Source organism: Drosophila persimilis, unplaced genomic scaffold (assembly GCF_003286085.1).
Source record: "Drosophila persimilis strain 14011-0111.01,24,50 unplaced genomic scaffold, DperRS2 tig00000572-arrow-pilon, whole genome shotgun sequence".
NCBI lineage: Eukaryota > Metazoa > Arthropoda > Insecta > Diptera > Drosophilidae > Drosophila > Drosophila persimilis.
This window is the reverse complement of record NW_020825321.1, coordinates 2993966-3019394: the sequence shown is the minus strand read 5'-3', so window position 1 is coordinate 3019394 and position 25429 is coordinate 2993966. Positions and strand designations below refer to the sequence as shown.

General features: G+C 48.0%; 1 protein-coding gene across 9 annotated transcripts in view; it reads right to left on the bottom strand.

Moving 5' to 3' along the window:
* Positions 1–25429, bottom strand: part of LOC6602744 (zinc metalloproteinase-disintegrin-like batroxstatin-3) — a 513201-nt gene that overhangs the window by 201562 nt on the left and 286210 nt on the right. For all 9 annotated transcript variants that reach the window (XM_026990249.1, XM_026990250.1, XM_026990252.1 and 6 more), the window contains exon 7: positions 5382–5528. In XM_026990249.1, the coding sequence (XP_026846050.1) occupies positions 5382–5528 (147 nt within the window). The remainder of the gene's footprint in view (positions 1–5381; positions 5529–25429) is intronic.

The following is a 25429-nucleotide window of genomic DNA, read 5'->3' as shown; positions in this document are numbered from 1 at the left end:
ATCGACCCACTGGACATTCACGATCGTCTGATTGCAAAAAAGGCAGCACAGCGCCTAATCGAATCAGGAAATATGTCGCCACAAAGATACGGGCACAGTTCAATTGGCAGGGACATGACCAGATCCACTAATTACATGATCCTCCAAACTTGCCTCGACATCAAAAATATCTTATGTCTAACCGAAGGACCCGAAGACTGGAAAAAGGGAAGGGACCAAGTTGAACACCTCATCATATATACGGACGGCTCCAAGATGGACGGAGGAGTAGAAGCGGGCTTATTCTGCACAGACCCTGAGATAAGGCTGTCGTATAAGCTACCGGACCGATGCAGCATATTTCAGGCGGAAGTTTTCGCCATCAGGAAAGCAGCAGAGGTCGCTCAGCTTATAGAGCGTTCGCGGTCAGTTCTAGAAGTGTCTTGGCGAGCACAGAGGCACTAGATACCCTAAACAGGACAAAGTCAGTGCGGATCTATTGGGTTCCCAGCCACCAAGGCATCAAAGGAAACGATGTGGTGGACGTACTAGCTAAGGAATGCGTCGGGCTTGAGAATAGGAGAACCGAGAACGTGCCTGTCTCCCTTAGAATGCTGCAAGGCGATCTAGAGAAGCAGGCTAGATCACAAATTGAAAGCAGGTGGAGAAGTACCACCGGCTGCAGAGCCTCGAAAATCATGTGCAAAGAACGCAACGACAAACTCAGCCACTACCTACTGCATCTACCACTAAAGAACTTTAGATTGTTAGGGGGAATACAAACAGGTCATTGTCTGGCTGCTGCTCATGCAACAACAGAAACAGTTGTAGGAAATGTGATGAACCTGGGGCAATCGAAACACTGGAACATTTCATCTGCAACTGTCCGGCTCTTTTAAGGGCAAGGAGGAAATACCTAGGCGCCCCACTGCTGTGATCAATGGAAGATGCTTCCAAGAGGACGCCACAGGAACTGCTGGCCTATGCTAAAAACACCTCGACCCTTTGGGAGTTTAAAATCACATAAACACTCCCGAGATGGTTCATACCCCCCCTATCCGTATAACTACGGACCATATTGGCCTATGCGTGGCCCCGCTGAGGGCCGTCCGGGTTAACCTAACCTAACTTACAGGCGGATGTTACTTACACCGAATTTAGTAAAGATAAACCATTCCCTTCTACCACAACCTCTCAACCGCCCAACCTCCTGAGATGGATTTCTAGCTATCTTTGTTTCAGGTCTCAAAGAATCCTCTTCAAAAACTCCCTCTCTTCACCAGTAAAGGTTTCTTCGGGAGTATCACAGTACCACACTCTTTATTAATGACTTGCCTTCGGTAGTTCGTCCGGCTATGGTGCCTTCAGTAAAAATTACACCAGAACCGTATGGAAACATTACGGAAAAACTCTTTACTCTTTTCTCTGCGGTTCATTAACTGGGATGCGGGTGTGAGATTGGCATCTTAATCTAGTAGCCTGCTATTATTAAGCCTCCCATCTTTAGTAAGTCGTAGAAAAATGCTTGGTGACGTAGATAGCCCTGATCTGTTGAGCCGCATAAACTTCACGATTCCTATTAGAGTCACTAGAAACCGTTGTCTCTTCCACTTTTTAGATCGAATTATTCCTTGCATTAACCGTTTAGGGTCTTATGCTCAGATTAGAATTCCCTCTACCATATTATATCCACCACTATAATCTAATATTTACTACTCATATACCTTTCTCGTAATTAGTAATTGTATTGGTATTTACATTTTGGCTGCATGCTTAGTTCTCCTAGTAATGCTTAGATCTAATTTTCCTCGCATATTAGTCTAACAGCTATCTTTCCTGTATGTTCGCGTTCGGTTCGGCTAACGCGTCGCGCGTCATGCGGCAGCGCCCCTCGGTCGGTAGGTCGGGAGGAGGGCTGGCATCCGCGCGTAACAGCCTTCTGCAGGTGTCACACGGGCGTCTTGACGGTGCAGTAATTGCATGAAGTTATTGCATGTCAACGTCCAATATATAATATAAATAAAATATTTTTTAAAAGTATTTTTAAAAATAAAATTTTTGCACAGGGTGTAGCTTTGTGGTCCCTTAAGCGAAAAAGATAAAAATCATGGATAATCATTATTTTTCAGTTTTATTTTTTTTTATCAAGAATAATGATGTCTAAGTCTAAGTTTTATCAAATTACTCAAAAATAATGATTATCAATGAAGAAAAACATAAAAAAATGGTATATAATCATTACCAAGTAATTTTTATTATATAACTTATAATGTTTACGGTCCCTGATATAAAATGGATTAATTATTTTTTCAAATTATCTTCCTTATTAAGCTTTTAATTTTATTTGATCTTGAGCTTTGTAAGAATAAAAATGTTCCACAAACTCGCTGACTGCAAGATTACTAACCTATTGGGCTTAAGCTTACATACCATTCAACAACAACAAACCGTTTCAATATTATTATGATTCCGTGCATTGACTATTCGCTCAAAAATGTTTATATTTTTTTAATAACAGGGGTTCACTTGCATTCACTATTTTTTCCATATCCAAAATATCTTTCAACGATGGTATTGTCGAGCCTGTTAACTTGAATAAAGGGCACACAGACATAGTCATGGAAAACGAGGGAGAACGTTGTAAGTTGCTGCTGCGACCACAACTCTACGTTTATACCCGATATATAGTCAGTATGGCTACGTTGAGCGACAACGAGTGCGTGCGGGAGAGACAGAAAACGTGTCAGAACATGTCGTCGGGCACTGCGTAGCCACTGCAAATTGATTTGTTACTTTGACTATAATAACGATGCGATCTGATCCAGATTCGGCAATCTCGTAGATATGGTCATTCTTTATGATTGTACGTTTATAGTTTTCTTGTATCTTTAATATTGTGGATGCCACAGATTTTCGTCCTTTGTGTGGGAGAAGGGAATGGGGCGACATTTTGAAATACACATGAAACAGTGAGATCTAACAGGAGTAAGGATACCAAATTTTGTTGCTCTAGCCTTAAAAGGCTCTAAGATCTGTGGATGCCACACAATTTCGCCCTTTGCAGGGCGAAAAGGGGTGGGGCGAATTTTTGAAATACACTTGTACAGGTTCGATATCACAGGAGTGTGGATATCAAATTTGGTTGCTCCAGCTCTTATAGTCTCTGAGATCTAGGCGAGGCCGACCATGAGAGAGACAGAGCGAGAGAAAATTAAATTTTTTTCATAATTCTGGCTAGAATAATACGATCTGGTGCAGATTCTGCATTCTATACGATTCTACGTTTTTTTGTTTTCTCGTATCATTAAAATTGGTGATGCCACAGATTTTCGTCCTTTGTTGTGGCCGAAGGGGGCGGGGCGAAGTTTTGAAATACACTTGTAACAGTGACATATCCCAGAAGTCTGGGTACAAAATGTCGTTGTCTGAGCGCTGAGCAATAGGCCCTCATAGGGACGAACAGACGAATAGAGAGACATGGCTCAATCGACTCATCTATTGATGCTGATCAAGAATATACCTACTTTATGGGATCAGAAACGCTTCCTTCTTGATGTTACACACATCCATTTGCACCAAAAATCTAATATACTCCTATACTCATTTTGAGTATCGGGTATAATTATGAACAAAAATCATATACTCATAGGGCGGTCTTCAACCGCCAAATACGAGTCTTGGCTAGATGATTTTGAAAAAACTGTATCTAAAAAAGTGTATTGGTATGAATCCTTCAAGATGATCCTTATGCATCTGCAAAAAAATTTAAGTGCAGCAGCTTGTTTCCTTTGGTCTGGTACTTATGTTATACTAGCGGGCCCAGCGAAGTTACACAGTGCTACATTGTGGTTGCATGGATGAAAAATTAAGAGCCAAAAAAAGCATACATACATACGTACTCTTTACAAAGATTTGTTGTTTGCGTAGGTGTAAAGTCGGGAGTACTCAACATTACGTTCCCATTTACGTCATCTTAAGTCATTCATCTCCCCTTCCCGTCGTTGCCGAATTCCTGTCATTTGCAGTTAATTGTCTCATTCGCCGTAGCCAAATTAGCACAATCTACAGTTTATCGTCTCCCGTTGCATCGGTTGCCGATTTCCCGCCATCTTCAGTTTTAGTTTCAGTTGATCGTCTTCCGTGCTCTACTGCTATATTAGAAAACCGTCTTTTTCTTTATTGGTAGTGTGACGACCTTAAACAAATTTGAGCTAACATTGGCTCTATTTAAACAGATACACGTTGATCTGTAATGACATCCCAATTATCAACATACTTGATACTTATGTAACCGTGAAGGTGGGTATTTTACTGACGCAAGATATTCCTTTAAGCTGATTATATTGTTTTTTTCTAAATTTAAGATCAATAAATTTTCAAGTTTTCAATATCTTTGTGCATACATGCACATAGAACTGTAACCTATACTAATGTAACAAATGTAACACTATACTGCTTATAGTGCATTGCTTCGCCCTTTTCTCAGTCAAAATATTCGTTGAACGGTCAGCATTACTACTCGCAGTAAAAATTTTTGTTATCGTAAGCCAGTTAGAATTGTCATCGAACGTTAGATCAGAGGTTCGATCAGATGTTAGATCAACAGATCAGAGGCATGACTTACAGGCATGTCTTTACACCTAATGCGAATATATTCCCAGATATTAAAAAATTTGAGCGTCGAAATGAGTTCAGTCATACATATGCTTACATTGCATGTACATTTTGACACACTACTCGTAGTTCACGGCCACGTCCCCTAACTTTGTAAATTAAAACATCGAACAATAAAACCCTATGTTAAAATCTAACAACGGAAAAATCTTATTCATAAATGCAACAGATCAGAGGCATGACTTGCAGGCATGTCTTTACACCTAATGCGATTATATTCCCAGATATTAAAAAATTTGAGCGTCGAAATGAGTTCAGTCATACATCATCCTGTGCATTTTAGAGAAATGAGAGTGGTCTTGGTCCCAAGGCCTATGTATGTAGATATATAAATAGATATAGATGATTCCATATTATCAGATACTCCTTAGCCACAATCGGCGAATTGGCTATTACACAATGTAACCTTGAAATCAAAACCCACTTTTTCTGATAGACTTGGGGCTGCGAAGTTTTTTTAATTTGCCTTTTGTTGGTTCGGATTGTAAAAATCTATGTGTAACATAGTACTCAAGTAATGCCAACAAATAGAAAGCTCAATTTAAAATTGTTGGATGGTCAGGAAACGTTGGTTTCATTCCTGGTAAAAAACGCTTCTAGTTTGTTATATGGTGTTAATAAGGCGAGCTAACAACTTATAATATATTTTGTAGTATAATACGAAAATACGCGCTCCATTTTTCTATTGTCCCTCCGATTCTATAGTTAGCGGTTGTTTCCTTACTTACAGATAGATCGCCACCATAAAACGGATGAATGACGAATGTCTCGTTTCCAATGTGTATGACGCCACTCACTCCGTTGCAAGTATGGAAGGCAGCGCTAGCACCTGGATAGTCCTTCACGGTCCCATGGTAATAACAGTGTTCGATATCCTAAAAAAGACATGACAATTTTATTTATTACGAAATTTAATAAAAAAGATTACGCTTGAGTATATTTACAAAAAGTCCGTTGACTACACATTTAAAACCAGAAAGGAAGTTAGTGTTCAGGGGCGAGCCTTTGAACTTGCAGCTTGATTGTTCCAAGCTTAGCCACATAATATAAAGATCTAATTTATATAATATTAAACTGGGTTATGCACATATGTATGTATATATATATATACATACATACATATACTTGTCGACACTTGAATAGGACACACCATTAGGTCAGTTTTCTATCACCCACTGCTTACAAACCAAGCACGTTATATTTATATTTATATTTCAATTTATATTTTAAACTGAAGTATATTTTGTGATCGTAATTTTACCAAACTAAACATTTAGTTCAAATGCTTAAAGTATTCCGAAAATTATCAAAAACCTAACACCGCTAATTCAACGATAACAACAATCACAATATAAAACGCTGTCCTGCTAGCCGCGGACAATAACAGCATACAATCAAAAAAGAAAAAAACCAAATAAATAAACGAGGAACTCATTGAAACTACTAACTCATATTCTTTTTTCACCCATTCATCTCACCCTTCACATCTCCACACACACAACAGTCTCTCTTTGTCTTTGACGAAGACGAGAACGCTGACTGGTATCTTTTGATAAATCTCTTTCAAGTGGCGGGCCTCACATGGGGACTGCTGTTGTTTTCGTTATTGCTCCGCAATCGAAAAGCGACATCGAGAGTCATAATGGTCGCGGTCTGTGAGGCCCGCCCAATTAACATCTTTAACATACATACCTGCAAAAAAAAAAACTAAACTCACTTTTATCTTATAGTTATAAGATGTCTCTATCAATTATATATAACCGGCTTGTTTAATAACTTACTGGACTTGCAGGTCCTAATTAAAGACCACAACCCTGACTTAATTGCTCTCCAAGAAACCCATTTAAAATACCCCGTCACATACTGTCTCCTTCACATATCCACAATTCACTACTTAGAATCTTACAGATATAAGTTCAAGCAGAAGAGCCCCAAAAATTATAGTAGGTGACCTAAACGCGTGGAGCCCCATTTGGGGTTCTGGCAAATCCAATCAGAGGGACTCTTCTTTTAGAAAATATATTGATCTCCCATAACCTAAGCTGACTTAATAACGGCATGCCTACTTACCTTTCCACCCATCAAACATTTACACACCTTGATCACTCAATGTGTTCTTCCCATCTTGTTCCAGTATCTTCTCCTTCACACTCAATAACATCTATTCAGGAGCTGGTCTTTCTTTAGAGAAATGCAAAATGCTGCACATAAGCATGTATGTGCAAAACATAATTACAACCCTTTAGATATAGATGTAAATAACAACAAAGTAATGCACACTAATACTTTAAGAATTCTTGGCCTCATGATACTATGCTGCACAACATTTCCGCTGTGAGCCCCTTTTTTTTGGGCTTTATAATTGTTTAAATTTTAAAATTCTTGTTTTCGTTTGGTTTCTATCTGCTTGTGAGCTGTGTGTGTTTTTATCTATTTGTGTTGTGTTATGTCTAACCGTGTTAAATGTAAAGAAAATTTAAAATTTTGTATTGTCAGACCGTGTTATTTAAAAACCGTGTAAAAACCGAATAAGGTGTTTCAAAGTTTTAACTTTCAAAACTCGGGAAAAGTAAAAAAAATTTGTTGTGCTTTCATATTTTTCTTGTAAAAGAGCTAAGGTGCAGCCGTTCGTCGGTTGTATCGGTTTGGCGTCAGTAGGATCCAACTAGTAATTAGGACAATCGTACCTCGTCAATCAATACGAAATTCGATATTTAGTCGTCGATCCGTGAGGATCGTTGCACACGTACGCAAACACACAACATATACAAATACGCTCAGAGTTTCAGCGGTGAATTCTTTCGTTTTCGCTTGTCACCATTGCTGTTCATTGTTGTTATTGTGTGTGCCAAGTGACGCGATGCTCTACATTAGTCGTGTATATTGGTTTTTTGACCTCGTTACCTCGTCCAACTAACTTTTTTTTACCACTTGGCAATTAAAATTATTATTTAAATCGGCCTTTCGTGGTCAGTCGATTGAAATGATCAGTGAGTTAGTTGTGCATTGAAAATAAATATGACCCCAAAAACCAATTATGTCAAAGGAATTCGGCGATTATCGGACCGATTAGAAGCTGGGAATATGGCGCTTTGGAGCCGATTAGGAAGTACTTTCAATTGTAACCAAGGAAAAATTAATATCGTTTATATGCGCATTGAAAATAGAATGTGTAATAAGTCGTTTAGCGAACGTTGCAAAGTCCCTAATGCGAAGGGGAAAGGCGAGCTTTAAACTTGGGTACATTGAGTTAGGCATAATCCAGGGACAGTGTTTCTGAAAACAGCTTTACGTAGTAGGGGAATCCTAGCTTTATATGTGTACAGCTGGTTGAAGGAATTTTATGTGCTGACGATCAGTACAGCTGGGGGGCGAAAGCAATGACCGCTGATGGGCCTAAAGAGGTAGCGGTCGCACGCATGGCGACCTCAAGCGGCAACCAAGGCGCACTCAATTGCTGTGCGGACAGCTGTCAAAGTCGAATGACAGGGTACAGGCAAAGAGGAGAAAAAGCTGACACCACGTCGCCCGAGAGTTTCCGGTTCTGGGTCTTTCTTTCTTCTGTTGGTCAGCAAGGCATTAAGTTTAGTGGCGCTCTCCGTATACACAGAGGAATAATTGATAAATTGGTGATATATCCACCCACCCCCAAAAATTCTTGGTGTGATTTTTATGCACAACTTGATCAGGGGTGACATAAACAGCCCTGATTTGTTGAGCCGCATAAACTTCACGATTCCTATTACTACAAATTTTACACCGTTGCTCCTTGTACTTTATAGATCGAATTATTCCTTGCATGAACCGTTTAGGGTCTTATGCTCGGATTATAATTCACTCAGCCATATTATATCCACCACTATTCTCTTCCTCTTTTTAAATTACTTATCCTAACACACCTTTCTCGTAATTGTAGTGGTATTTGTTTTTTGAATGCATGCCTAGTTCTCTTAGTACCTTTAGTGCTAATTTTCCTCGAATATTAGTCTAACAGCTATCTTTCCTGCATGCTCGCGTAACAGCCTTCTGCTAATTTCAGACGGGCCACTTGACGGTGCAGTAATTGCATCGCCTCTTGCCTCTTGTCAACGTCTAAGAATTTGAAAAAAGAGAGGATTTATAAAAGTAGAATTGGCCCACAGTTTTACATCAGGGTTCCCTAATCAGGGTGAGTACCTTCCCGGGCCCCCTAGTTCTTGGGGAGATCGCAGTTCTCAATCGTACGTTCTGACGTTCGTTTTTTTTATACCCGATACTCAATATGAGTATTGGGTATAGAGTATAGAGTATATTAGATTTTTGGTGAAAGTGGATGTGTGTAACGTCAAGAAGGAAGCATTTCCGACCCCATAATGTATATATTTAAAGATACGAGAAAACAAAAAAACGTAGAATCGTATAGAATGACAATATCTTTTAGACTGCAGAATCTGTTCAAGATCGTATTATTATTATAGTCAGAATGATGAAAACACACACAATGAGGCACGATCAGGCCCGTAAGAATAAACTCTCGATGGTGTGACGACTTCCCGCGGTGGTGAAACTCCCTGTGAGGGAAAATACTGATGGAGATAATCATATTTCGCATTCCGTCGAGACGATGGGCATGATTGCGTGTTTGGTGCCCACAATATCGCATACCATTTCCCTATAGCCTGAAACATTTTTATTTTCCTATCTTTATTCATTTTCCAAATTTATAATATAATAAGCTCTTTTATATTTTTAAGTAACTTGAAACTTATAAGTACATTGATCAATATCTACCCTTACCTATAATCATAATTTCTTAAGTTAGCTTCCCATAGTCTCACATACAAATTGCGGATTTGAATACTCAGAAATTAATTAATATTAGAAGATGAATATAATGAAATATACCTATATTTCGGGGTTCTTCCGTGAATAAACTTAATTTAGGTGCGGACCCGCACCTGAGCTTAGGCAGCAGACTCTTACCGGAACGGTTTTGGGAGGGATCTCGTTTGCTGTATGCCGCTTATCGCATGCAGCCCAAGACCGAACATCGCCTAGTACCCACCCCGATCTGACTGCAGTTCTTTTCCTCTCGCTTTATCCATCTGTTTTGCCCGCTGTACCGAGGTTCCCCTTTCCCCAAACCGCATTCCTTTGTACGCAAACTTTCGTATTTGTTGGTGATCAATGAGAAAAATAACCGACGGCATATTCCCCCATAAGCCAGCCCAGCCGGCCAGGGCAAAGCCGGAAAGCGCACGGTTAAACTAACACCTCTGTACGGTGAGGCTTGTAGCTACTGTGAGAAGGCCTAGGATTTTTGGGGTCCGCCGAAATTTAGGCACCGTCTATCGAGTGAAAAGAGAAAATTCTCTCTAACAGTTGGCAAAGAGGGTCTGGGATCAGAGAGTGGGTCAGAGCCAGGTCAAACTTCCTCGTCGAAAGGAGAGCGAAGTCGAAGTTCAACAAGAAGAAAAATTATAAATAGATGTAATTGGACGCCATTGCAGCACTCCAAGCTTGGTCGACAGCGTCAAGTGGTGTTCAACAAGTACCCTCTAAAGCGGCAGTTTGATTACATTATTAAAAAAAAAAGATAGAAACCCATTAAAATCAGTAAAAAAAAAGTGAGTTATATCCCAGGCAGTGAGGCGTTAGCTAGTGATATACACACTTTCGACGGGGCACCCGTTTGGGTAAGTTGAGAAAAAAAAAACAGCCAAGCGCAAGTGTATAAATGTGTGTTCCATGCGTCTGCAATTTGCCCTAGGCTGGAGTTTGGAGGAGTCTCGTCTTCCGCGACAACCAGCTGCAATTTACAGAAATTCGCCGGAGCGTTGGGTCGTCACTCACTTCGCCTTCGAGCAAGAGAGAAGGCCAACTAGTGCCCGGCAGACGGCAGCCGCGTCGGTTTATTGCATGGCTCCGCGTATGCGTCCATACCCCGTGCGTAGGGGAGGAGGCCGAGAAAAAAAAAGTGTTCTGCGGCTAGTGGAAATTAGTGGCAGAGCAAAGCAGAAATTTGTCACCGAAATCCAGCCAGCTCCAATAGAACACAAAATATGATAAAACAAAAATAGCATAGCACAGCCTACGCTCTAAGCATTTTTTCAGCCGGTTCTTTTTATTGTCCCCCTTCAGTTAGGCTTCTTTCTCTCTCTATCTCTTTCCTTCTTTCTCCACCTAACTTTGCCTCTTAAGCCGAGCCCCCACACACCGGTGCTCGATAAGTACCGGTGATCCGCAAAGAGGAATGCGAAACTGAGCGCAGAGGAATGCGAAGAGGCATGAGGGACGGGGAGAAAAGAGATAGAGAATCACAGTTAAACTTAGCTCGACCTGCCTGAGCCTTGTGTGTGCTCAAGGCGAATTATGTGTTCTTTTTTTTTACTTTTCAGAAACCCAAATCGGAATCGCTTCGTCGATGGAGGTTCCTGTAAGTCGTTTTTTAAATTAAATAAATAAATTATCTTCCACCTTTTTGCGTGGGGGTGCACTGTCGCTTGCTCTGTCCGGTGTAATACAGTGTCTAGCTAAGGCTATGGTCCGGCGTCTTCCCGATTCAAAGTCGGGGGAACCGAACCAGGGCCATGGCTAGAGGTGCCTGGCGGTCAGGCCTAAAACGCTAGGGGGTGGTCCCCCCGAAAAATATTAACCAGTATGGACCCTCGGCCCAAATATGGAGGCGAAGATGGATAAAGCACGGGTTGGGATGTCAACCCAAACGTCGGTGCGAAGCGTGACTGCTACCACCGGCGTGCACGGGGAGGAGCAATCCTCTCTGCGTGTCGCCAGCGGTCACACCTCAGACTTGGCGGGAGCAGGCCAAGTCAGTTGTAAAGCTACTGCCACAACAACAAAAACAACTCACTCCGCAGCCTGCAAGTTGAGCCGCACAGATGCCGTAGTCGACACAGACACGGATCTGGAGAGCGTGCTCTCTCTGAGCAGGACGGAGGAAGAGAGCCTTCTCCGCTCGCCGGAACCAGGCACCAGCTGGCACCCACCAAGGAGGGGATGAAGGCCAAATCACAATACAAAGCGGCCCTCAATATCAAAAGCCGGCTGCAAGGTAAAGCAGACATCTCCCAGGAGGAGAAGGTCAAGCTAGCCTGGGCCGAGCAGCGAGTAGAGGAGGGCCGGCTACATTACGCTCAGATGCCACAGATAAGGGCGTCGAATGGCGAATATGCCAATAAGGTGGATTAGATGATGGTTACCAAAAGACAACGCTCGACTGAGAGTGGCATCAAGGACACTCCGGTCAGCAAGCGGCAACGCGGGCACAAGAGTGCAACCCATCCACCGAATTCGACCAAGAAGCCAAGCTCAAAGATCGTGGCACTAATTGACAGTAGCGATGAGAACGGCAGGATGACAGCAGCACAGTGGAAGCTGGTGCATGCGCGTTTTGTTTGCGCAGATGAATGAGTTGAAACAACGATCCAACCCTAAGTTGGCTGACGCGTACGGTCTGCCAACTGGAAGCGGGAGGGGACCAACTGGAAGGGAGGGGGCCAAGCTGGAGGTCGTGGACAGGCAACTCAGTGTCCAGACTAAAGTCCTCAAATCACAATCTGTTGTATTCAACATCGGTAAAAAGGAACAGAGCCGCCGTACTCGTACGGAAAGGAATCTAAGCTTATCTTATGCCTCATTACAGCACGGATAACCTGACGTTTGTGATGCTGGAAAGTGAGGAAAAGCGCCTTCTGGTGGCTTCCTGCTACATGGCTCACGACAGACCCGCACCACCCGACGAACTCAGGAGCCTGGTGACAGAAGCCGGTACCAAAAACTATCAACTCGTCATCGGGACGGATGCCAATGCTCACCACAATGTGTGGGGAAGCACCGACATCAATGATAGAGACCTCATCCAACGTGCTAGACCTAACACTTGCAACGGGAAACAGTACTACGGTATCTAGCTGGAGGGTCCTTGAAAGACCCTCCTTCTCAGATCACAAGTACATTCAGTTTAAGTGCGACTTCAAACATTCTTCGAAGGTCATAGTCTATAGAAACCCCCGGAATACAAACTGGGAAAAGTTTAAAAAGACAGTTACTTCGAAGCTCGCGAGTCCGGGCACAGTGAAATCCGCGGAGGACATAGAGAAGTCTCTAGAGACCCTATCCAACGCCGGGAGCCGGGATCTCTCTCTTCAAAGGGACAACCTCAAGGAATTCTTTAAGATCGCCAAACAAGCGAACGAAGGGATCGTCTATGAGGAATACAGACTCCTACTCAGGAGCTACAAGAAGGAAATACGTAAAGCACAACGGAACTCGTGGAGGACCTTCTGCTCCAACATCGAGAAAGTACCAGAAACCGCATGGCTACGGAAGCTGCTCTCTAAGCAGCCTACCATACAAAGCCAATTAAAGCTAGATGACGGACAGTGGACAGTAGGGCAGTGACGAAGCCTTAACAGCACTAATGGAGGAACATTTCCCTGGTTGCACCGAGGTCGCTGATGCCAAAGAGCACCAGGACCTAGCAACCGAGGAACAACCCAACATATCTGTTAACCACTAAGCGAATCCACTGGGCAATAGACTCCTTTGCGGGCACAAAAGCACCAGGACTTGACGGGGTATTCCCAGCCATGATGCAGGTGAGCAAAGAGGCGATTACCCCATGGCTCTCCGCAATATTCACAGCTTGTATAAGTACTGGCTATATCCCTATCCAATGGAGAACCTCGAGAGTTGTCTTCCTCCCAAAGGCAGGAAAGTGAAGCCATGCGAGTCCCAAGGACTATAGACCGATAAGCCTTACCTCTTTTATATTAAAAACACTAGAAAAGCTGCTGCACTTACACATCAGGAATGAGGTAGGGGGACTATCGGAGAGGGAGCAAGTAGCGATACCATTAGCTACGTGCAGGCTCCTAACGCGCAAATTGGCAAAATGCCAATAGGAGATGGCAGAAAACCGTTTCCTGCAAAGTCTCAACATTGATATGGCCATATCGATCGAAGAAGCGCTCAGCAGAGCTGTATAGACTCAGCAGAGCACAGTGCTCAGGCATTCATGTCTCTAGACTGTCAATCCCTCATAACGACTTCTGCAGGAGTTGTCGCGACGAGGAAGAGGAGAAATCAGTCCCCCACTTCTTCTGCCACTGCCCAGCCCTTGGAAATCGTCGTCTTCGTATTCTCGGGGCCGCTCTTCTCACGGACATTTCGGACCTGTCCGAAATCAAACCAGGGACCTTGTCCGAATACATCCAAGCCACCGGATGGGACTGCCCTTAATCCTGCAGTCGTCTGCTCTCACGGTTCAGGCAACGAGAAGGGGCACATGCCCATGCGGCAACACAATAGGTCCAAGTGAGCTTGGGGGTCGGGAGGCTTTTACCCCCACTTCAGGCTACCGCCTTAACCTAACCTAACCTAGGTGTTGTACTTTCCGTCCGGCTTTAAATGGCTTATTGACACGCATAAATTTAAGATAGTAATAGGGTATGCCTCAGCTTAGGAGCAATAAAAAAAGAGTACCACAATCGTGCCTGACGAGCCAGAAGCCGGAAGATTAACAGCGATTATTTTTGGCGCACAACGTGGGGCCTCACTGTTAGGTAGGAATTATCAAAATTTGTTCTTAGGGGTGTGGTTCATGAACAATGTCACGTTGTACTCAGCGTGATGTACGAACGTGCGGGTCTCGGATGCGGTCGTAGCGTTTGACCGACGGCCAGTTTGGGCGGTGAGGTTCACCGACATGGCTCCAGGCGTGTTGCCCGGGAGGCGTTCCATGATGTCGGTGACGATCGATGGTGTGTCGGCTCCAGGTGCGGCGGGGTTCCGATTGATGCCTCGTGCGGCGGTGGTCGCCCCTCCCGGTTCCTGCCTGAGAGGACGCGGGAGTAGCTGGTCGGTCGGTTTCGTAGGGGTCGTTTTCGTGCCGAGGGCGGTGTCGACGCGTTCGTGGGCCAGGGTGGCGGTCGGAGGTGGTACCTCGAGCGCCTGGCTGCTGCGTGGCGGCTGTCGTTGCTGGGGCCGGGTTGTCTTCTGGAGGGGCGTCCTGGGTTCCGTTCCCATTGTTGGTGGAACCGCATCGGTGCCCTCGGGAGACCGGCTCGCTTTCTTCGTTGCTTTGCTTAGTTTTGGGTTTCTCGGAGTGAGCCTGGGGCTGGTGTGCCTCGTTGTGGCCATGGGTTCTGTGTTCCTTGTTCCTTGTGCTCGTGTCTCGCGTCGTGGCGGGGGATTCGTTGGCGGCGGGGGTCTCAAGTTCTTGGGTCCGTGGGCGTGTACTTGGCTGGCGGTGATCATCGGAGTGTTTGGGAGGGGGCGTTGGGAGCCCTGGAGATGGAGGCGTGTGGTGCCACATTGTATTGTGGTTTCGATGGCGCACAGGAAGTCCATCCCTATGATGGCTTGCTCTAACATGTTGGGCAGCACCAAGAGCGGCACCTGTACCTCTTGCTCGTCTAGTTTGACGCGCGCTAGCAAGATCTGAGTTATCTCGCGTGCTGAGCCGTCGGCTAGGCGTATCGGGACGCAAGCGTCGCGCAGGTCGTTGTCGTGGTCGAGTTGGCGGGCGAGGTCGGCGTTGATGAAACTTCGGGACGCCCCGGTGTCGACCGTGGCTTCCGTACGCCGTTCTCCGATGGTCACTCTCGCCACTATCCGGCCGTCGTGTACTTGTAGCGGGTGTCTTAGTTGGTTTTCTGAGGAAGCGTCGTGCCCGGCTGTTCCCGTGTCAGCTGGGGACGCGAGTCGTTTCCCGACGGGTCCTGGCGGCAACAGCCCACGGTGCGTGTTCCGCGCTTGCCGCATTCCCAACAGAAGAGGATCGATGGGTTGGTGCAGTCGCGAGATACATGTCCCGTTTCTCCGCAACGTCGACAGGCTGCGTGCGGGTTGGCGATGGGGGTGGTGATCATTCGATGTGTCGCTTCCTGTGCTGAAGCGCCGGCTTGGTGCGGCTTCCTTGCGGGTTCCGAGGTGTTCCAGTGGGGCTTTCGGAATTCGGCCCGATTCGCCCCGTTTTCGTTATGCACTTGTTGTGCCGCTGGCCGTGTGGTGGTTGTGGTGGGGGGATGAGGGTCGCCGGTATGCTCCGCCCCTGAATACTCTCGAATTCTGTGGCCAACATTGTCAGTTGCGTCAGACTTCTCAGTTCGTGCCTTCGCACATACAGCTGGTACGCCGGGAGGGTGTTGTCATAGATCCGGCTTAGTTCTTTGGCTTCGTCGTACCCGGCGTGGTGCATGAGCAACCGGAGCTCGATGACGAAGTCCTTGAACGGTTCGCCCACCGCTTGTTTGCGGTCCCTGGACCGCCCTGGCAGGAAAAAGGCTAGGAACTCCTGGCGGAAATCGGCCCATGAGGCGCTCTGGAGTCGGCTGGTGCGGAACCAACGGTTGGCTCGGTCGGTGAGGAGCTCTGCCATGGCTCGCGGCACGTAGTTCATGTCTACCCCGTACGAGAGGGCACGCTCTTCCAGTAGTTCGACGAACGACAGTGGGTCGTCCTGCCCGTCGAACTGGATTCCCCACTTTCGGATCCGTTCCGCCATCTGCGCGGCGTGACTGTAGTAGTAGCCGTCTGTGGGGCCATTTCCTCCTGCTGTCGGCCAGATCCTTCTCATGGGCGAAGGCCTTGGCTCCGGGGGCGGGGGCTTCGGTAGATCTTCGGCGGTTATCGATGTCGGTGAGCTGCTGGCTTTGCCTTCCATGATTCCTGGAACTTATAGGCTGAGTTTGGGGTCCGTCTTCCGCTTCTCTGTTGGTGCTGAGGTGTCGGGCTGGGGCGATCTGGCTCGTCCTGGCGATCTGGCGTACTGCCGCTCGAGCTCCGCCAACCTGACCCAGGCATCGTGTTCGAGGGGCCCGGCGACTAGTTCGGCGAAACTCCTCCGCAAATCTTCCACGTTCCCCTCGCGGCTGAATCCGAATTCCTCCGCGAAGGACTCCAGCTCCTCTCGGCGACGTTTGTGTATCCAGCCGGTACTCACCCCTGGGTTGGCGACGAATTCTCCAGGGTAATACCCGCTGGCCTGTTCCTCTGTGTGGGATTCCATCGCTCCGATCGTTACTTGAGTTGGCTGTTTCGCTGGGCTTGCGCTTTTCCTTCACTAGGGCACTGTGTCGAGCTTCGCGGCTGACGCTTCGAATTTCTTCTCGGGGTGACGGCACTGTTCGCGTTTCTCTGTCGCTGTGTCGCGCTTTCGTCTGCTCGTTGCGCAACTCTCGCCGTTGATATTGCGCTAGGTCGGGGTTTTCTTTGGGTTGTTCTCTTGTGTTCTTGCTCTAGTGGCCGTGGGGTTTTATTCCACAAACCCTCGCTGACGTTCCCTCGGGTCCCTGCTCGGGCGCCACTTGTGATGGACCTATTTCAGGCTGAGGTAAGCTCAGTCACGTCCAGGGGTCTGTTCACAAGAAATTTGTAGAAATGTGTTGGAACCTTAAGGGCGGCGTCAGAGGGCGGCCTGTCGTAGAGAGGTGGATCGGGGCTCGGGCGGGCGTTGCTACCGTTGTGTATATGAAACGACCGTGTGGACTCGGGGTGGGGCGACGTCGGTGTCTCGGCTGATTGGGGTGAACTTACGCAATCGGGTGTTTTTACTTTGCAAATTTGACACTTTATTGTATTTCTTAGCGGCTTAAATGACTTATTTTTAATTGGGCGCCGATGTCTTCTGGTGGGTTCCGGGTACCGCGTCTGTACTCCGGGCTGGGTCTCTGCGTAAGTTTTGGTACAACGACCGTAGTGCGAGCCGGATCTCTGCGTAAGTTGCTTTCTGGTTTCCAGTCGGCGTCTATTTATACGCCAATGGGCGCCGTGTCAGCGGGTTCGGAAGTGCACTTCCGTGTCGGGGTGCACTTCGCTGTTCTGGCGATCGCGGGTTGACCTAGTTCTGTCTCTTCGTGTTTTTGGCGAGCTGGCAGGTTTGCCGTTGGGGGCTTGTCGTGGGCTTCCGCGGTGTCATCGTTTTGTAGCCGATGAACCCGGAAGACTGCGCCTGGCCGGTTGCTTGGTCTGGAGTGGTGGAAGTCAGCGTGACCTGGTGTTGGGTCAGCGTTACGAAGACGGCGCCTGTCAATCGGTGGCTATGTGTGGAGGGGGGGTGTTCGCGTAGTAAATCAATTTGGGCGAGGTGTTGTAATTTAGTAGCCGGATCTTTATTGGGTGTTGGGAGAGGCGTTGTGGCGAACCCTTTTGGGTTCGTTACAACCTTCACTTTTTAAATTTCCCTTGGCGTCTGTTCGAGCATCTTCGGGTAAGACTTGGGAACAGTTAGATTTTCGATGTTTTTAATGAAGATGAAGAAACCCAAATCATTTCCGCTGTCATTCAGTTCTCATACGGATCTTTGGAATACCGATAGAAAACTAAGTCCCAGGGTATGTTTCCGGGCCACGATTCTAAGGCTTCTAAGTGAGTTTTACTTATTTCTGTACAAATAGCCTGATTGTCGTGATTAATAGGAATACTACTGGAATAGCTTTAAGAAGCTATCTGTGGTCCATGTCATTTCAGTCTACGCTGTAAGTGCTACTGAACTTTATGCCTGAGGAACCAGAGGATAATTGAACCGTCTTGGATTCACTGGTGATGCATTTAGCTTAAGTACACTCCTGACCACGGCTCATTTCATTGAGTGCCTCAGTTTACATTGTCTTATTTTTATTTGGCAGTTTGGATCACTGCTTCTATAAGCTCTGTTGGACGCAGGTGCGCAGAATTTAGAATTACCACTGCCCACAGCTTAAGTGTTCTAACTTGCCAGAAATTATTTTTCCTCTTTAGCTGTACTTGGTGAATTAATTCGGACAATTAAGAGCGGCTCTGTAGGGAGCCAGGCTAGCTGGGAGATCAAACCATTAGGATTTTGTTATAAAATTTTGTTTGGAAACTGTTGAGTTGAGAATTTTTTTTGGTTTAATTAATATTTAAATTTTTTTCACTTTTTAATTTTCTTCATTACATATATATATATATAAAAAATACATATTATTTCAGAGCTAAGCAATGTGAAGGCATAAGCCTCCACAAAAAACCTGACCACAACACCATCCCCTGATGGGGCAGCCCCGGGGGCTTATTAGCTCATTATTATCTAATTTTTATTACTACTATTATTATTATTATAACAAAGACAACACTGACCTTATTTTCCCAAATTAAAGTAAGAAATAGGCTAAGAGAACCCCAAAATAATGAGGCCTTTTTACTTAGTAGTAGAATTAAGAGAACCAACACGGAAGAGAGACGCATACTACGGCCACGCAGCTCAGAGAACCAACACGGAAGAGAGACGCATACTACGGCCACGCAGCAAAGAGAGCCAGCATGGAAGAGAGCGAAGCGGCAGAGAAGCCGTCGATCGGTCTTACGCCCACGCAGTCGAGGGAGAGAGCCGCCGGCGAAGCATGCATACACCCCCGAGCCGAGGCCGGCAGCCGAAAGCTGCGCAGCAGCGAAGTGGCAGAAAAGCTGTCAAAACGAAGAGCAGAAGATGGCACGGTCCAGCGCGGGCCACGCTCGGGAGTGATCTCCGAAGGCTGAGCCAGAACGGTTGTACCAAATAAGCAGTGCCCCGACCCCGCGCGAAGTGAAAAGTAAGCCGTGACCACCGTGAAGAGAACCCGCCGCTTATACCGCCGGGTATAAGCGCAGGAGCAGAAGTTTCCCACAGTGTTAAATGCATATCGATATCCACATGGGGCTTATGATATTTTTGTCGTATTCCTCCACAATAAAGACACCCACCTCAACCCACCGGTTTTCGAACTTTCGCCCGTAGGTGTCCCTCACCACCTCCCCCTCTCTTCCCTATTCCCTGGGGGGCCCGGCGATGTGGATGTGAGTCGTGGATCATGCGGCATCCACCAAGCTGGGCTTCCCTTTCCTATACCTTTCTCCCCTGGGGACCCGGCGATGCTGGATGTGAGTCGTGGATTCACGCGGCATCCGCAAAGCTGGGTTCCCTCTCCTACACCCTCGCCCTGGGGACCCGGCGACGCAGATGTGAATCGTGGATCATGCTGTGTGGAAGGACCGGGCCCTGGACAGACTGAGAAGCTGTACCTCGGCCTGAGAACTTCCTTACAGATGGCGCCCGAGCAGGGACTCACGAGGGGAGTGTCGGTGAGCATAGGGAATAAGTGAAAAGCAGTGAAAAGGGAACTAAGCAGCAGCAGAAAACTTCAAATCAGGGATTAGCAGCCCAAAATCAGAGCCCCGGCGAATAGATCCAATCTTTGATCCCTCGACTTGTGTACAGCTGAGGCTGGCTTACCTAATACCCCCCCAAGCAACAGCCACCGGCACGTGCCCCAAACGCGCCGGCGAAAACCACGCGGAAAACCACGCAGCTAGCCACCTACAAGACAGAAAAAAACGGCGAAAACCACGCGGGAAACCACGCGGCCAGCCACCTACGCAGTAGAAAGAGACGGGGAGAGACGCCGAAGACATCGCGTGCCGGGAGAAAATGGCCGCGGACGGCGCCTAAAACTTTGGCACGCGACGGCGACAAAGCGGCACCAGCGACAGAGCAGCAAAGCAGCAGCGACGGGGCAGCGAGACAGCGGCAGAGCGGAGAAGAGCAGCAAAGCAGCAACGACAGAGCAGCGAGACAGCGGCAGAGCGGAGAAGAGCAGCAAAGCAGCGGCAGCGGCGCAGCGACAGAGCAGCAAAGCAGCAGCGACGTCCCAGCGACAGAGCAGCGAGGCAGCGGCAGAGCGGAGAAGGCGCCGCGACAGAGCAGCAGGACAGTGACAGAGAAGCCAAGCAGCGAAGCAGCGAGGGACAGCCGGCGAACGCAGAAGAGCAGCTACATGGCAGAGGAGCCCTCGGTCACAAAGGGATGGCCACGTCCAATGTAAGGCCGTGCAGGAACACGAGTCGAGGAGTTACCACCGAACAGTCAGTCAGTTAATACCGAGCAGTCAGAGAGTTATTACCGAGCAGTCGGAGAGTTACAATCGAGCTTCCACAGGAACCGTTCCCTGTACCGTGCCACGTATCCTTCGACAGGATCATCCAACCCAGTGCTGTGTATCCTAGTACAGGATCATCGATCTAGTACCGAGCCGCGTGTCCTTCGAACAGGACCCCCCACCTCAGTGCCGTGTATCCTAGTATAGGATCACCGATCCAGTACCTTGCCACATATCCTTCGACAGGACTCCCCACCAGCCCCCGACCCAGTACCGTGCTGATAACGGCTCGCACCGGTGCCCCGATTAGTGGAACAGGATCAGGATGAACATCCGCTGGATAGCGTCCCGCTGGAAGGACGAGCTGCAGAGCCTGGCTAAGTAGTTTGGACTAGGAGAAACTGGTACTGTACAGGATCTACGGAGCCAGATCATCGCATTCATCGCAAGCCCTGGACACCCCGAAGCCGTGCAGGCAAGGCTGGACGAATTGGCTACGCACTTTGGGAACATACCGAGCCCCAGGGCCCGGGCTAGGGAGCCGGACGAAGATGGAAGACAGCAAGGAGGGACCAAAACTGCGATTGATTATACCCGACCTGCCCAGCACGAGCCAAGGATCCACCCACGAATACTGCGAGACAGCAACCGAGACACCGGCCGCCCAGGTCGAGCAACCACAACGAGCTGCCCAAGGACCACACGAAGGAACCAGACCTGAGGCGTCCAGCAAGCACCACGAGTCAGGACCCACTACCACTGGACCCCCGGCTACGCCTCGCCACCAGACAACCACGGAAGGAGAACAGCCACGTTTTCCTCAGGGACATCGGGTCTCACGGCCCGGAGGGGGTGAGATCTCGTACTCGTTAATGGCGGACAAACTCCGGAAATGGGGATTTATTTCGACGGCCACGCGGACCCACTAGCGTTCATCGGAAGGCTCGAGGCGCGAGTGGAGTCATACGGCGGGAGCCCAGAGCAATTGCCGCGAGCCATCTCCGATCTCCTTACAGGTAAGGCCGAAGGATGGTTCCGAACTTTTGAGATGCAGGGACAGAATTGGACAGACTTTCGGAAAGAATTCCTAGAATTCTTCCTGCCCCCCAGATACTTCCAGCGACTGGAAGACACCATACGAAGTCAGGAACAGAAGCCCAAGGAATCCTTCCGGGATGACTTTATCGAATTACGTCTGAAAATCTCCGCCCGGAGTATCAAATGTACACGCGCAGACAGGATTTCCGATCCCTCACAGAATTGACCCAGATCGTCTCTGCCTACGAAACCGCGCGGGACCGAGAAGCACTCCGCAGCATCGCAGCGAGCCTAGGACAGCGTCATCGGACCCACCATGGAGCCGTACGCGTTCGCGTATCTCGACGACATCATCGTCCCTAGAAGAACACATCAACCTGCTCAAAAAGGATCAAAAGTGGGAGTGGACAGACGAACAACATCAGGCATTCGAGACTCTCAAGGAAAGACTCACGCAAGCACCAGTCCTGGCATGCCCCGACTTCGCCGAGCGATTCGTACTCCAAACGAACGCCAGTTCGTATGGCCTCGGAGCAACAGATCGACGGAGCAGAAGAGTCATCACCTACGCAAGCCGTCGACTACTCAAGGCAGAGGAAAACTACTCGGCCACCGAGAAAGAGTGCCTTGCCATAGTCTGCGCTCCGGAAGCTCCGATGCTTCCTGGAAGGATACCACTTCGATGTAATCACGGATCACCTCGCCTTGAAGTGGTTAAACTCCATCGATAATCCAACGGGACACATCGCCCGCTGGGCCTTGGAGCTCCAGCAATATCGGTTTGACATCCACTACCGTCGAGGAAGCCAGAACGTTGTGGCTGACGCCCTCTCACGACAGCCAGTAGAAATCCTGCAGCGAGTGGACGAGGACCGGGACCACTGCCCCTGCCCCTGGCTGCAGAAGCTCCGCAAGCGGATCCAGGAACAGCCGGAAGGGCATCCGGAGTTCATCATCGAGAGCGACCAAATATACAAACGAGCCAGCAGCAGAACCAGCGAAGAAGACCCTATCAAATGGAAACTATGTGTCAATGCGACAAGGGGACCCAATTCACAAGTCGCTCTTTCCGAAAGTTTTGCAAACTAGTAGGCATAGAATTGGAGTATACGGCGCCCTATACCCCACAACAAAACCCCACGGAACGAGCCAACAGGACGATCAAAACCATGATCGCCCAGTACATCGATGGAGACCAGCGGACATGGGAAGAGCTGCTGCATAGGATGCTGGCATCCTAGGGGTGCGTCGCCGCCCAGCTCAAGGCAACCACGGTCCACGACCAGCCAAACACAAACAAGACACCACTCCCCGACCCCGTAAGCAGAACCGGGCAACACCACGCAGCATGGCCCATCAACTGGAGCGATACCACGACCACCCAGGCCGCCTGGGCCACCCCGGCGTCGGGCCCGCCCCGAAGGCCCACCGTCGCCCCGCCGGGCGACAACCATGATCTGGGCATGGCTCAACGACATCGTCCATCCCAGCACGTCGCGAAACAACCCCTCTGGGATCATCACAGTGGAGGCGATGCGATCATCGGACTCAGACGAGGCGGTCCGAGCAGGCCGGGCTCAGCAGGAGCCCCCCAGACGCCCACGCCGCCGCAAGCATCCAGGCCAAGGAACAGGCACCGCCGTCACCCTACACGCGACTCGAAGACGCGTCGAGCCAGGGCACGTCATTCTGGACCCCAACTCCGAGGTGCAGAACAGCTTCCTAGCCGCTGGACTACGCACCAATGAAGGGGCTATCGCCAGTTCCCACCGACCACAACGCCCCGAACCCGGAACCGACGAACTGCACGGCCCGAGCAGCGAAGTGGCAGAGAAGCTGTCAAAAAGAAAAGACAACCCACCGGTTTCCGAACTTTCGCCCGTAGGAGTCCCTCACCCCCTCCCCCTCTCTTCCCTATTCCCTGGGGGCACGGCGAAGTGGATGTGAGTCGTGGATCATGCGGCATCTGCTAAGCTGGGCTCCCCTCTCCCATACCCTTCCGATCCCTGACCCAAACCCCTTCTCCCGCCACGCATGACCCCCAACGCACGTCTGTGCAGCTCCCCCAGCTCCCCCAACAAAATTTTGCTGTGTGGAAAAACCGGGGCCTGGACAGACTGAGAAGCTGTACCTCGGCCTGAGAACTTCCTTACAGCAGATAGTTTTTTTTAGTAAACACCTACAAAAAGAAAGATGGGCTTGGATCGGTCTGATGATGAAAGGGCAAGCGCCTTAACAATCTGTTGCAGGCTCTGCAAAGAGACAATGACCCCCGAAGATATTTATAGAACTCCTTATTAGCATGAATTCCATAAAACATGCATGCGAACATACATACCTTAAAGCGCAAACAACCTGTCCAGTTTGCAATGTGGTTTGTATTGCCCCAACGGCTGATCAGCCTCTTCTGATGCCTGGCAAAACTAGACTGCAGACAAAGTCAGCTCTCGCGGGAGGCAGTAAGCAATCCCAAGCGGGGTCGGAGCGTCAAGCGTCTAGTTTAAATCAAGCGTCTAGTTCAAATCAAGTGTCTAGAGAAATCACGGCGGCTTTTAGGGGTATGCAGAATCAATTACTTATCCACCTGACGGAGAGGATGTCTCAAATGATAAGCACCACTGTCGAAGCTCGGTTAGCTTCTAGTGCGCAAATTCCTCAGTAGGGAGTCAGTAGGGAGCCTGAATATGAACGCTTCTTTAGACCAATTGCTAGAAATTCCTGAGGGGAACCAGGGCGCAGTTCACACCCCTCCACTCCGTACTTCGCTCTCTAGATCAGCAGCATCTGACTTAGCTCAGATACCTGACAAGGTGGGTCACATAATGAACAATTGGAAGCTTCGCTTTTCGAGAGCCTCAGACTCCTTAAGCGTGGATTCATTTATATACCGAGTATACCCTTACCCATACAACTTTGGAAGTCATCTGATTTTTATTGGAGGTATCACAAGACAGCTGGCTCATTGCGGTGGATGGATCTGTGTGAAGCGTTGAGGAAGCAGTTCAGAGATTCCCGGACAGATGTAGATATCAGACAGATGATTTGCGAAACAAAGAGAAAAAGAGACTTTCGAGGTATTTGAGCAGCCTCTTTCTCATAATACTCTGGTCGAGATCGTTCGTCAAAACTTGCGGCCGGAAATACAATATGAAATCCTGAATCAGAAAATAGACTCGATAGAAGCACTACGGGATATATGCCGGAGGCGAGAATGTTTTAAGAAAGAGGTGCGTCGGACTCATGGCTATCAAAGACCTGCTCCATTTCGAAAGGAAATCTCGGAGCTAGTGGACAAAGCCTTAGGAGAGGATGCGGAAGAATTCTCTGAATCGGAGTTTGGGGAGGAAATAGCAGCTTTATCCTTGGTGTGTTGGAATTGTCGAAAAGAGGGACACCGTTACCACGACTTTTGACTGCGGAGTGCCAAACACGTATAAGCCATTTTGCAAAAAATGTAAAAAAAAACACCAAGGAGAACATGGCAGAGTCTCGTCGGCTGTCCAGTGTTCCGCAGAGGGGGTCGGCGAAGCAGGAAGAGCCTTCTCGGGATTTTGGGGAGGCAGAGCCACCGATAGTGGTATGGCATATAAATTTGATAGAGGCTAAGAAGTTAGCAGCTCCAGTAGAAAAGTCGAAGAGATCAACTAGAAATGCGCGTCGGATAAAGGCCCATTTTAAATCTCTGAAATTCATTAATGAAATAAGGAAAAAGGAAGGAGATATGCCGAGGAGATATATGAGGCCTTATGCCGAGGTTAAGTTACTAGATAGAACCGTAGTAGGATTGCTAGATACCAGAATGAGTTGCGTGGTGGTCAATTAGCGAAACAGGTAGTATGCAGTAAGAAACCATTTAAATTAAT